The sequence below is a fragment of the Pteropus alecto genome, unplaced genomic scaffold (genome assembly GCF_000325575.1).
Source record: "Pteropus alecto unplaced genomic scaffold, ASM32557v1 scaffold7, whole genome shotgun sequence".
Classification (NCBI taxonomy): domain Eukaryota; kingdom Metazoa; phylum Chordata; class Mammalia; order Chiroptera; family Pteropodidae; genus Pteropus; species Pteropus alecto.
In genome coordinates this window covers 42,513,032-42,527,369 of record NW_006494614.1, presented here as the reverse complement: position 1 = coordinate 42,527,369, position 14,338 = coordinate 42,513,032, and the positions used below count along the sequence as shown (strand labels likewise).

General features: G+C 42.7%; 1 protein-coding gene across 1 annotated transcript in view; it reads right to left on the bottom strand.

Annotated features, from left to right (window-relative positions):
• The window catches only part of TREML4 (triggering receptor expressed on myeloid cells like 4), a 20,832-nt gene extending 15,411 nt beyond the window's left edge, over window positions 1–5,421 (bottom strand). Inside the window, 4 exon segments of the mRNA XM_015600265.1 lie at window positions 2,635–2,722; window positions 3,676–3,837; window positions 3,840–4,019; window positions 5,355–5,421. Coding sequence (XP_015455751.1) covers window positions 2,635–2,722; window positions 3,676–3,837; window positions 3,840–4,019; window positions 5,355–5,421 — 497 coding nt within the window.
• Window positions 5,422–14,338: the final 8,917 nt, after the last annotated feature.

The window sequence follows — 14,338 nt, the reverse complement described above, 5'->3', positions numbered from 1 at the left end:
ATTTATTTTAAAATATAGTTTAATATAAATATATGTCATAATATATATAACATGTTTATAAATATTATATAAATATGTGGGATATCTAGAATTTTTTAATCATCTGGTTTAGAACTTAGATTCCTCAGTTTATTTTTTGTTTCATTGATCTATAATCTTTTAAGAGAGATGTGACTCTCCAACTACATCTGTTAATTATTTACTTCTTGCATTTGTGATGGTGTTGCTTGATATATTTTATGACCATAAATTTAGATACATGTATGTTTATAACAGTTCTATTTTCTTATTCAAGTGTGTCTTTTATCAATATTTATTATATATCTTTGTCTCATAATATTTTTTACCTTAAATTCTATTATTTTGTTCAATATTAAGATTGCTACTACAGTTTATTTTGTTTCACATTGGCCAGGTATATTTTTTTAACTTTTCATTTTTAACCTTTTAAAATCTTTTTTTTAAGTGTATCTTTTGTAGACAATTTTTAAAAACCCAAACTGAGAGTCTCTATTCTTATTTTAGAGTTTAACCCACTTAAATTTTTTGGAACTGCTTTTTATATTAGGATTTATTATTGCCTTCTTATTTCACTTTTTCCATTTATTGTAATTTTCTAAAAATTATTTTCTTACTTCCCTTTGGATAGACCTATATTTTGCTGGTTTAAAGGGTACACATTGTGTTTACTTAACTGGAAACTCATATTTATATTGATTTACTTGAGTTGCTGCCTTAAACTTATCGCTATATGCATGTTGCCTCTCGCGAGACTAGGACGTAACCATCCTCATGTCCTTCTGATCTCTTCTCCTCGCTCCTTGTTGATGTTGCCTAGAATGTTACTTTTCAATTGTCATGGATATATTTTCTCTATTTCTTCATTTTGGTTCTAGCTGCCTTTTTTTAAGACAAAAATAGACTTTACCAAGGTGCTCGTTCACACCTACTTCCTCACCTCTTGTAGCATCTCCTGGATTTGTTTTTCATCTTAATCGAGTACTTCCTCCAAGAGCATTTTCCGTGGGGCTCTTTGTATGAGTCAAAACTTCTAGGCCTTAGAAGTCCCAAAGTATTATGTGCTCTCATTTGAATGATAGTGTGGCTGGATATAAAATTTTAGGTACAAATTTCTTTAAGAGTTTAAAAATATTACTCAGTTATCTTCTTGCATCCAGTGTTCCTCTTAAGAAGTCTGATGTGAATCTAATTCTTGTTCTTTTGTAGGTAATTTGAAAGTCTTTAAAATTTTTTCTTTGTCTTTGAAGTCTTTACATTTCACATAATGGGTCCAGGGCTGTGTGTGTGTGTGTGTGTGTGTGTGTGTGTGTGTGTGTGTGTGTTTCCTATTTTGTCTGAGATCTTTCCTTTTTCTATACTTCTCAGAGATTTATATTCTTCAAATAGTTTTTCCTTTCTATCTTTTCTCTCACACAGGGCTTCTTAACAACCATATATCAGTGCATCTACTTTTTCATGTCTCTTCACTTCTCTCTGATTTTCAAATTTCCTGACCTTTTCTAGGAACTATTTGGGAGAATTCCTCAACTTTTCATCAGCTTACTCTCCAGCTACATCTGTAATTTATTTATCACATACATTGTGGTCATTATTTCAACTATAATGTCTTTTACAACCAATATTACCATTTAGCAGTTTGAATGGTTCTTGCTCTTAGTTCACATAGTCTATGTCTTCCCTTACCTCTTTAGCTATATTGATCACACTTACTTAGAATTATTGTACTGTCAGTTCCCATAGTTCTGCTCCAAATGGTTTCTATTGTTTGGTGAGTTATCATTCTTTTAAGGTAGTAGTTCTCCTGAGATGCAAAGTTGTTTTGGCTTGTGAATTCAGAATTCTCAGGAGTTATCATACACCCAGTCTGGTCATAAGTAATGGTGGGGAAAAATAAAACGAGAAAACTAAATCCTTCTATCTAGTGAGTTTTAAAAGTGGAAGGGATAAGCCCCAGAGCACAAGGGTACCCCCTTCTGTACCCACATTGTTGTCATTCTCATCCTCTGGTCAGAGTTTCAACTTTAAACTCTTTAGGAAATACCCCTTCTTTTGTAATTCACCTGCCTTGGAGTGTGAAGAAGGAAGGGGTTAGGGAGCAAATACCCATGGGCAGCTCGCCATCTATTTTCATCAATACTCCACTGCTTTTTCTGTGCCTCAAGATCCCCTAGAGCACTTGTAAGCTAGGCTGTTGCAGCCTTTTCTGTGGCGAAGGGGAGGCCACGACAGTCTTAAGGCCCATGACGGCAAGAGTCAAGAACAGAATTAAAAGCCTCCTCTCACCTGTTTCTTGCTATATCTTCAGCCACCATCTGCCCCAGGCTATGGTCACTCTCTTCATACCCCCCATTCAACACACACCAACACAGCCTCCAGCTCTCATGTCATTTTGGTTCCATTTGAGCTCATTCCAGAAATCCAATCTAACTGTCTTTTCTATAGTTCCCGTATTGTCCTCCTCATTCCTCTCACTCCAACTTCGTGTCTGAGCTCCAGATGCTCCTCTGCAGCACCCCATGCTTCAACCATCTTGGAAAAATCCTTGTGTTTTCTTCTCATGACTCTGGCCATTCCTTCCCAGGATCCCCTCTTCTGGTGACACCCCAGACCTACCTGCGCTCAGAGCCTTTGAGGGAAGGTGAGCCAGAGGTCCCCTCTGGCAAAGTGATCAGACCCGAGGAGGACACAAAGAAAACAATGGCTGCTCAGGAGACTAGCCTATAGAATAGGATTGGCTCAAAAAAACTTTGTAAGGAAGTAAGAGGGGACAGAGTCGGCTCCTTAAGGCCCCTCAGGCCAGGGGTACCTGGGGCCTGGGATCTTTACAACAAACTGGAGACCAGGCTGGCACTGGGCCCAAAGGTAGGAGAGTTTCTCCCTGCGCTGGTGAGAAGCAAGGGGCATGGCTAAGACATGCAGGTCCAGGGTCTTCCAGGACAGGCTTGCCTCCTGGGACACCCAGCCTATTCATGACTATCTTTGTGATCAGATCAGATGGTGCACATTTTTCTCCCTGGGTCTTAAGCTTAGCAAGTCCTGAATGTAGCTTTCTACTAGCCCAGGCTCCAGGGGTTCTGACCCCAGAGGCAAGCCTCCCTGGTCACTCCTTCCCTGAATCTGAGGTTATCCAGACTGCCTGGCCACCCTTCTTCCTTCCTCACACTGAGACCCCAGACCCACCTGTACCTTCTAGGAGTCATGTGGGGGTCCACATAGGAGAAGTGGCCAAGGCTAAAGAGAAAAGAAAGTAAACAATGACTCCAGAATCTGGAAGACAGAATAAGGTCTGATCCCAAAGCTGTGAAAGGAAGTAGGGGACCCAGATACAGTCCCTCAAGGCCCTTTAAGCCAGAGGTGACCTGTGCCTAAGGTCTGCATATCAGAGCTGTTGGTGTGTGTATATAAGAAAAAGAGTCAGTAAGAGACTCCAAGTTCCTGTCTAGTGGGCCCTGGGCATCTTTTCCCACTAGGTGGGACCAGGACTGGCAGAGTCAGAAGTGAAAGCCCTTCTCTGGAGATGGGCCCCTCACTCCATCCGGACTAGAGCAGAAGACCTGGGGGGATCTGGAGCATGGAGGGACACAAAGTGGGTGAGCGATGTTTCTTCCGAGCCCTGGGAGAGAGGGATTGCATTTCCTCGGGAAAGGAGCTCACCTAGAGACACCACTAGGCCGATGTTTCTGAGAATAGTGACCAAGTTGCTGGAAGAGTTGCAGCTTCCACACCAGTAAGGCCCTGAGTCCTCCTCCCTCAGCTGAGTAATGGTGATGATGAAGAAGCCAACATCTGGTGCATCCCAGATCGTGAGTCAAGAGTCCTAAGGAGCCATTGGGGCCTGGAGCTGGTGACTAATCTGGTACAGTCATTTGGAGATGTCTGCAGACACCAGGTTTTCTTCTTGCAGGGCACTCTCTTGGGACAGTACTGGCATTGCACGGAGAGTGTCTGCCAGGCCACTTCATGAAGTTTCTCAGGTGCAACTATCTTTCCCCAGGAACCTGGATAACATGCCTTCTGGTCAGGTGGACCCAGCCATCCCTGTCAGGGCTGAGAGGTAAGGGGAGCAACTTCTGATGCCCACACCTAGAGCATGTTCCCCAAAGCTAGCCCTCTGGTCACAGAGCCACCCTGCTCCCTGTTCCACCTCTCTCCTTCACCCTCTGCATCTCACCTAATTCCAGGAGTACCAGCAGGATAGGTAGCAGGAGCAGGCATAGGGCTCCCCAGATCATGCCAGCCCCAACCTGTTTCTGACGATGGAGGAAAGAAGGAAAGGAGAGGTTTCTGGGGAGAGGGAACCAGAAGCTGGGTCTGATTCAGCCCCAGTTTCCTAACATCTCTGAACTGGAAGAATTAAGAAAGGTCAGCACCTTGATTGGGGATGTGGGCAGCCTGAAACATGGACCCTGTGGGCAGAGTGGAGGGAGTGGTAGTCAGGCCTAAGTTTAGGCCTGCAGACCTCAGCCCCGCCTCAACTGCTCCCCTTTGCCCAACTTCTCCCATCTCCATTGCTCCAAACCTTCCACCCATCACACTCCTTCATCGTTGCTGGGGTAACCTCTGAGAATGCCCAAGAAGAAACCACGGTGCAGTAATAGGCTGTTCCTCTTTGCTTTTTTTCTGTACACTGCCTATGAGAGGTTGGGGGTCCTTTGGTGGCCTGACCAGAGTTCTGAGCCCCTCTGGTCCCCAGGGCAAGACAGGGACCCCACTCCCAGGCTTGGTGGGTCAATGATGTGTTTTCACCTTAAGAGGTTTGTGGGGGCTACAGAGTTTCAATTCCAGGAACTATAAGGAAAGATGGGGGCCAGGATAAGTGGAAAGAAAGAGAATACTGAGTGGGGATTATCAGAGGGGAGGCCAAAAGAGAGTGGATTAGTTGAGGCGGGGAGGGGGTGAGCAGCATCATGTCCATATCTTCAGTTCCTACTCTTCCTACTCCCTAATAGTGCTCAATCAGTGTTGGTTAAAGGAACTCATAAGTGAATGAAAAAATGAAAAACCTTTTGGTTTTAATGATGCGTGTGTAAAAATGTGTGGAGGACAAAAATGGCCAAAGATGGAACAACTCAAGCAACAAAATAAAGTAGTGTTGAATTATAACCCAAAGTATAAAATAAATACCCCTGAGTTCATGTTCATATAAATAAATGATTGAGTAAATGAGCAAGTGGGGAGAATAGACAAATCTCTCATGCAGAAGAATTCCAGATAATTTATGAAGACACTCTGCCCTCAAGTGGGAGAAGCATAACTCCCACTTCTTAAGGGTTGTCCATGGCGACTTCCTTCCAAAAAATGCAATATGGAAAGGAGGAGGAGAGTAACTTTACAGTGGACAAACTTGGCAAACACCAGCTCAGCCTGGAGATTGAGGTTAAGATCAACAGTGATTATCATGAGGGTAGTATGTATCCTTGCTTTCATGGGATGAGTATGTCATTTTGCCTTTATGGTCTTCTTCCCTAAAACTCCTAAACTCATGAGAAAAAATGTCAAGCAACTCTCAATGAAGGACAATACAAAATACCTGAGCAGTGTTCCTCAAAACTGTCAAAGTCTTTAAAAAAAAAGAAAGAAAGAAAGAAATTCTGAGAAACCGTTATAGCTAAGAGGACCCTAAGAAGACATGATGACCAAATGTAATCAAGTATCCTGGATAGGATCCTGAAACAAAAAAAAAGGATATTAGATAAAAGCTAAGGAAATCTGAATGAGGTATAGACTTTATTCAAAATAATATATCTTTATTGATTGATTAATTGTAACAAATATACAGTAATAACGTAAGATATTACTAATAGAATAAACTGGGTATTTGGGAACTCTGTAATATCCTCACACCTTTTCTGAAATCTAAAACTATTCTAAAATTTATAAATGTAGACTTCATTTAAAAATATAGAGAGACTATTGTATAAAACCTATTTATTAATACTCGCTAACAAAGAAAATATACACTTTTTAAACTTTGATTAGGCATAAAGAATACACATTGTAGCAATTTAATTGATCAGTTTATCTAAGGTCTACTTGCTGCACTGCACACTGACTGTGTGTGTATCCCACTGGGTGTTGAATTCACATCACTGGTTTTCCCAGTAGCTTGTAACCTAGCTCTCCTTAGGCACATTCAGTCTTCAGAGAGTGCTGTTCAGATAGTGATTTTTCACCTCCTTAAAATGAGTGGACACTTTGGTCTGCTGAAGACCTCACATGTCCCTAGACCTCCCTGCCCTGGTCCTGCTGTGGAACTGGACCCTGGGGGACCCAGAGAGAAGGGTGAACGCAGGAAAGAGAAAGTGGGAAGGTGGAGTTTCTGAAGCAAATAACCAGAAGGCCTGGAGTCCAAGCTTTCACTGGGCACTAGAAGGGAGCTCAGGTAAGAGGGAATGAAAGGGAGAGGGGTCTACAGCTACTTCCTGTTTGTGGCCAACTGTCCTCACCATGAGGTTCACCTGAGTGCTCAGCTACCCTGCCTTAACTGGACCTCTTGGCTTGATTAAATGCTCTAGCCTGCATTAAGGCCCCATAATCTGTGCCCACCACTGTCTCTGGCCCCCAGTGTGTCTAGTCCCCTCACAGTCCACTCCTGACTGCCATGTTGGTCCTGCCTCAGACTGTGCTGGAGCTTGTCCCGTTCCCCAGCTGCTGCAGTGCCTCCAGGGGCTGCTCCCCAACTAGTCTCACTGTGAGGGACCACAAGGGGGCCCTCTTGCAAGAAGCTGGTACAGAGGACTCAAGCCTGTAACTACCACCCCAGCTCCTGTTATGAGCACATAGCATCTGGCCCTGATCCTGGACTGTTTTTATCATTACCTGTTGTGGACACTTTTTGTTCCAGACCATGAGTGCCCTGAGGGCCAAGCCAATTTCTCTCATTTCTGTGTGAGCCGTGACTTGTTCGACCTTACGTCAGTTATTGTCTGTGCATGGTCCTTGATCTGATGGCGTGGAGCACATCTCCAGCCTCTTGTGTTTTTCCTTGTGGACACTGAGCTTCACAGTAGGCCAGCGGCTTGCCCAGGGTCTCACAGAGATTTCAGAACTGAGCTGGGCATTTGAACCTTGTTCTCAACATATACTCAATGCTTTGCACCCTGTTGAGAAGCCCCCATCTACCCCAGCTTCCTCAGTGTGTCCTCATCGTCCATGCAGTGGGCCACACTTAGACTTGTAGGCCCAAGGACAAGGCGGTAGCAACGGAGGAGACTCCAGATAAAGGGCAAAAGGACTAGGGCACCAAAATAATACGAGCCCTTTCTTTGAGAAGGGAAAATAAAAAGTCATAAGTATGATTCTCTCTTTAAGAGGAATATCTGCTTTAATTAAACGGAAATTATAAATCAAACGACCCAGGCGTAAAAGTACCATGTACTATAGAAAGTTATCATCTGTATTAATAAGAAGCTCAATTTATAACAAGGAACTGAAGACCTTGTTAACTGACCAGTTACGTTGAAACGAAAATCTAGAAAACACCACCGTTAGAATTTCCTGAGTTATGGAAATGCCCCATATTTTCCTGCCCAACGTAGTAAGTAGCCACTAGCCACGTGCAGTTGTGGAGCACCTGACATGTGGCAAGTGTGACAGAGGAACTGAATTTTCATTTTCTATTTAATTTTAACGTAAATGTATATAGCCACATGTGGTTAGTGGCTAGAGTATTAGATAACACAGCTCTAGGTGACCAAGGTGAACTTTAACAATAGCCTGCCCCTCTCCCAGGGGGCAGATTTCTTTGTTGTGTCTTATTTGTGAATGTCAAAACTGTAAAGCTAATAAAAGATAATATGTGAGAATGTCTTTGTACATTGCCTAAAATACAATATTCAAAAGATGATTGTGCTTTAGATTGGGAAGGACATCTTAAATGAGATCCCAAAACATGAGTCATGAGGGGAGAATAGTTGGGCTTACATTGTCAAACACTGGCTTCACCAACACAACCTGTGCATGAGAGAAAGCGAAGTTTATGGTTTATAGTGGTCAGGGAGAGCACCAATTGTGCAGAGCTGTGGGAGAGTCTTGGAGGAAGGCAATGTCAAAATTTATTAAGAGGTTTACTTTAAGGCAGGTGTTTCAAGGAGCAGCCGGATTGTGACTGGGGAAAGAGCGCGACATACTAATCCAGGATTGGTTGAAACAGCAAAATGAGGATTTTGAAGCAAGGATTCAAGAATCTGAGTGTGCAAACTATCTCTTGATGCTTTCTATTGAAGAGTTGATGGGTCTTTCAGGGAGTTTTTATAATGAACAATTAAACTACATGCCTGGACAAGTAACTCACAGAAAAGTAAATACGTAATGGAAAAGCCATGTTAATATAGACAGTAAGATGTGATTTCAGTTCTCATGGTCAAGACAGAATGTGGTTACAGATGGTTTCAGTTCAAAAATAAGAATTTATATTCAAACAGAGGATATCGTGGACAAAAGCAATGTTGGGGAACACCTCCACAATGACACTCTGGCCATCTTGCATGCATCCACAGAAGCCACACAGGCGAAGGCTTCTGCGTCATGAGTCATGACAGAGAATGAGAGGCTGGGAGGCCTCTTGCAAACATCTCTCACTCACCTCCCAACCTCCCCAGGGAGGGAGATAGTTTCTCATCACCGCCCATTTTCTGATGAGGGAAGAGGCTTTCTGCCTGATCCTTTCAGCACAGAGGAGCAGACTGTGAGACCGCTGAGCACAGTTGTGAATGAGATCCCTGGCAGTGGGGTGTCACACAACTCACCTTGCAGTTATCTGGCCCCTTTTATCCTGGTGTGTGGAACTAGAACCACAGGAAGCTGACACCTTTGGCTAATCTTCCTTTCACTGTCTATGTAAGTAGTAAACTGTCTAAATCTAAAAGCAGCTCATTGTATCTTTCCTGACCAAATCAGTCAGGTCTTGGTCTTGGCCTTGCTTTGTCCTGTGTAGGCTCAACAATTAACAGATGAAAAACCTATAGAAGATATTTGCTATGTCTAAAACTGACCTTGAATTAATATCTAAATGAACCAAGGAGTTATTTAAAAATCAGCAAGCAAAAGAAAGGAAATCCAACAGAAAAAAAAAATGATCAGAAGTGGATGATACAGTGCAGTAAAAATGCCTAATAAGCCTATACATAGATGTTTGACCTCATCAGTTATCCAAGAAACACTAATTTTAAAATATTGAAGTGTCATTTTGTACTCATCAGATTGGCAGAAACTAGAAAATTGGGTTAGATTCAGTACTGGTAAGAATATGAGAAGGAATGGACCTTCAAGCTCCAATGAGAGGAATAACCCAGAATTCTGGAAAGCAATCTGGAACATCTATGTGGAGTAAATCCTACACTCAGTGTCCCACCTCTGGTTATACACTCTATTGCAGTTACCATTTTTTGTGTCCTGTTTAAGAAATATTTGCCTAGTCCAAGGTCATATTTTCTACGTTTTCTTCTAGAAGCTATAGTGCTTACACCTTTCATATTTAGGTTAATGATCTATTTGGAATTAATCTTGTGTATTGTGTGAGAGAAGAGTAAAGACTTTTTTTCCTATGTCACTATCCCATAGATGATGATCACCAACCTTTCTCACTCAGTCACAGAGGCACTTTTGCGGTAATCAGGCAAATGTATGTGCATGGGTATGTTTCTGAACCCTTGGTCTATTGGGCTTTATGCCAACGGCATGTGCACTCTAGAAAACATCTTCTATGGGTCCTCCAGGCACAAGAATGAGGATGTTTATTTTAAAATTCTGTTTTTTGTTTTTGTAGGGTTTTGCCTTTTTTTTTTTTTTTTTTTGTGGTAAGCTGTTGTAGCAACTTTGGTGTCCATCCCTAGGGGAATGGAATAGCAAAATCTAACACTTACATTATATGGAATCCTACGTAGCAGTAAAAAACAAAACAAATCAAAGATTTAAATTTATACATAGTATCAAGGACAGTCTCAGGAGCACAATATAGAGTAAAAATGTATAAACTGAGTTACAGTTTTCAAAAAAGGTAAAATTATGACTCTCATGCAAATAAAAATAAATGTGTTAAATGTTTTATTTAACCCATATTCAATGAGTGAACCAGGCAGATGCTAGAAAAAGAAGTCAAGCATAAATTTATATGGAGTAAAGGAACGCTGAAATGAATTGCATGGAGAAACAAACCAGTGTGGGGTTTTTTGTCTCTCCCCCAGCAGAGGAAGGAAGACAAGACAGAATTTGCTTGTTTATCAATTACTTATAATTTACAGAATTATAAAATAGCTCTCATTGAATCAGAATCAGAGAACACAAGGAAGAGTGTGCTAGAGACAATGCAGTTTTCCATGGAAATGCACATTTTTCCCCCCTTTTTAATCCCTCCCACCACACTTCCACCCTGACCCACGGATGTTGCTGTTTCTCCTTAAGAACTGGATCTCTGAAGGCGGGGCGTCTCCTCCCAGACGCTCATGGCGTGCACCTGGGTCCTGACATACCCAGGGCCTGGCACACCAGGGGCCTGGTACACCTGGGGTATGGTCCATGGCTCCATCTGGGGCGCGAACTCCGGATCTTCTGCTTGCAAAGCAGACGTGCTAACCACTACACTATGGAGCCACCCGGAAATGCACATTTTTCATACAATGAAATTTGTTTAAAATAAAGCACATGAATCAATTCCACGTATTTTTCAAGGATCTACGCAAATGTAAATATACATACGAAAAGTAACATACATTAAATGTATTAAGAGGATGCCTCTGGGGGGGAAGGGTAGGAAGTAAAGCTATTGGATAAAGGCGGAAAAAATTAAAAAACACATTAAACCAGGTGAATGGTAACGTAGTCCCATGAGTGACTGTGTGCTATGAAATAAGGAGTATGTTTTCTCAGTTTAGGACACTTGAAGATCTTAAATTAAAAAAAAAAAGCAAAAGCAAAAATAAAGTTTGTTTGCATTCTTTGTTTGCAGTTGACCTCTCCTCATCTATCTTACAGGTAGGTGTTACTTCATAACATAAATGAGAAGATTTAGGTCCAGCCTGGGACAGAAATTGGCTTATGCAAAATCACACAGTGTGTGGGATAGGAGTATTTAAGTAGGAGGAACGATTGGACTGGGAGAGCCTGGATGCAGGAGATGGTAGATAGGTAAGCCCATTTGACTCTCATGAGATTAACTCAGTAGAGTGGCCCAGTCCTGAGATGGTGATGGTCTCTAGACCACCATGCAGGCAAAGGAGGTACAATGAAATGACTGCTCCCCTTTAATCCCCGTAGAGGAGCCTGGTCGTTGAAAACCAGCTCCTATCCAAAAATGACCTGCCTTTGCTTCCAAAAGTAATCATTTCTGATTTTATGAGGTTTTGAAAACTTCGGTTTACAAGATGCTAAAGTGGAATTATTTTCACTGATGTCACTGCCTTGGGAGCTGAATATTCCAAATGTCACTGAACAATTAATGATCCTGTTGGTATCCCAGGAATAGATTAGAGGAGATTGGTGGGAAATAGGAGTCATTTACTTAAATATACTGATGTTTCCAAGAAAAGTACCATAAATTTTGAACAGGAAAAAAATAAGAATTTATTTTCTGTGTCTATCTTTTTATGCTTCAATGTGATATGTAGCACATAATGTCCAATACATTGTTTTGGTAAATAGGAACTTGTTATTATAATATAACTCTACAATAGACAGAGGGTGTATTTGCCATAACCTAACAAAGAATGGATATTTATTTTTCATTTAATTTGTTTTTGGTTGACAGTAAAAAAAAAAAAAAAAAACTTTAAAATTTGATCTCCTTTAATTTTAGTTTTGGCTGATATTGTTTAGGTAGATACTGTGGACTTACTCACCTTCTATTCTCATCTCCTGGTGAGCATGGGCCCACCACGGCCCAAATATAATATAGACCTTCCCATATCTGCACTGTTACAGCTCTCTTTGTTGAAAACTCACTCCTCCTTTGGGGCGTACTCTGTCTTTTATTTCTTTTATATTTTCACCTCCCAAATTCCACAAGACTACAGCCTTCCTCAGCCTGGCCCATCTCCTTCTAAAATACACCTTTAATAAATCTTACTTTTCCTAAATCTCACTGACCTGTGATTCTTTGCTGCATCAGCAAGGAAGAACCGAGGACAAATGCTAATTGCACTTCTGCGTCGTTATCTGCACCACCCCTCCCATGTCACTGGGTGACACCAGAGTTCAAATCACCCCCAAATGGTAACATGGGGACAGGGAGTATACGGGAACTCTGCACTGTCTCCTCAATTTTGCTGCAAACCTAAAACTGCTCTAAAAAAAATCAAGTCTATTTTTTAAAAATGACCAGAAGAGTGATGGGTCTACCATAGGTTTTAAGGAGAGCCAGAGAAGTTCCCCAGCAAAGCGAGTCTAGACAGCTGTAAGGGAATGAATACAAAGTTTGTTTGAATTATGCTTTGTAAGTCTTAATTATGATATTTAAGTAAAAATCATTTGCCATTTCCTTGGCCTCTGATTACTTCCTGGGGTCTCTTTCCACAGCTCATTACTCTTTCTCCCTCTGGGTAAGAGGGGCTGGGCAGAGAGCTAACAGAAGAAGTTTAGGAAGCCTTTTATTTACCTGAGAGAGAAATTCATTTATTAGTTTATTTACTGAACAGAGAGTGGAATGTAATGTCTGCTAGGGGAGGAAGGCATGCCAGTCAGCTCCTGGTAGGGTGACTTTGCTGCTTCCCAGGGTTTGCCTTACCCGGGGAGTGAGAGAAATGAGCAGTATGTGAAAATGAGCCGTCCATGCCAGCCACAGCTTCAGCTTCCCTCCTTCCTCTGAAGAAGAGACTGGATTGCCAAGCAGCAAAAATCCTCACCCGCCTCTCCCACCTCCAGGTCTTCCTGTCCTGAGGAGCCCAACCTAGCCCCATTCATAGTTTCCAGGGCTAGCCCTGCTTCATGTCCAAAGACTCCTGAGAATAGAAGTGAGGAAAATCAGAGGACAAGCTCTGGGGAACCACTAGGACATGGTCCATCTAAAGTTACACCTGCAGCCACCATCTCAGTCTCCTAATTCATTTTCACCCAAGCATAGCCCTAGTCTCCACACACCTGAGGCCCAGGCTTTCCAGAGAAGGACAAACAGGACTGAGAACACCAGGCCCTTTTTCAGGATGAATCCCCAAGTCAGAACAATAGCTGGCATTAGCAGGCTAGAATGGTCAGGGGCAAGTGGCGGGCCTAAAAGGTCAAGGGCAAGTGTTCGTGTCCTAGGTTTAACCCTCCTAAATCCAAGGTATCGGCTGAATGTTTGCTCTGAAGTTCAGCCTGCTCCCTTTCTCCTGACCATGAGAGCAGCGGAGCAGGGGTTTCCACCCTTCGAGGATGGGCCTTTACCTTTCCCATGATCCTTTGCCCTGGCTCTCACCCTAAAGAGATCTACCTGGTCTCCTGCCCCTAATATCTCCTTTCTGCATACCTCCTGCACACAGTTACTGTGTCACTCTGCACTGAGCCCTCATTCCTCCTCTCAAGGGGCCAAGGAAAGCCTTTCGTGCTCCCCATTGCCTACAGGACAAAGTGCACTCAGGGTTCTCATACTCTGACTTTATGGTCCTGCTTTAACCTTACCCATCTCTTCTCTACTCATCCAAACTGCCCACCTTTGCAATTGACACACTCCATGCGTGCATTCCCACTGCCTGCTCCTGGCATGGCGGCCACCTCCTCTCCTGCATTTATTACTCCTCTGGTACCTTCAAAGTTTCTGCCCCTATATTTAGTGTTCTCTACACCCACCTCCAGCCCCCACACCCCAGCAACTCTGGGTAGGGAAGGATTTCAGTCGATCCCATTCCTTAACTCCAAGGAAGAGGCTACTGATTGCTCAGGTTACATTCTCACCTGAGCCACCTTTTCTAGGTAATGCCTTAACATCAGGAGTATAGTAAGTACACTTATACATTCTTAGCTCCCCAAACCCCAGCTCCTTTCCTGTGCAGCTGATGAATAGGACTTCTGCTGCTTTGAGACAGTAACATTCAAGGCTTGCTTGAGGACTTCGGGATAGAAATAGAAGTGGAGGTCTTTCTGTCTGCTGGGGTTCAGAACTCCCTCGGCCTTCCTGGAGCAGGAGACAGTCCCCCATGTGATCCAGCCTGGCTCTCTGTAGCCCATGTATGGGGCATGAGCAGAGGGCTCCAGCTAATCCCAAAGTTTTATTCTGCTTTGTTGTGGCCTCTGTGCAGTGACCCTCATTCAGTCACAGTTTATGCTAAATCCAGATTGCCCTTTAGGGTTGGTTATCTTTGATAGGTGCCATGTTCCCAAAGAGATAAAAAACTCTTGAGGGCCTCGA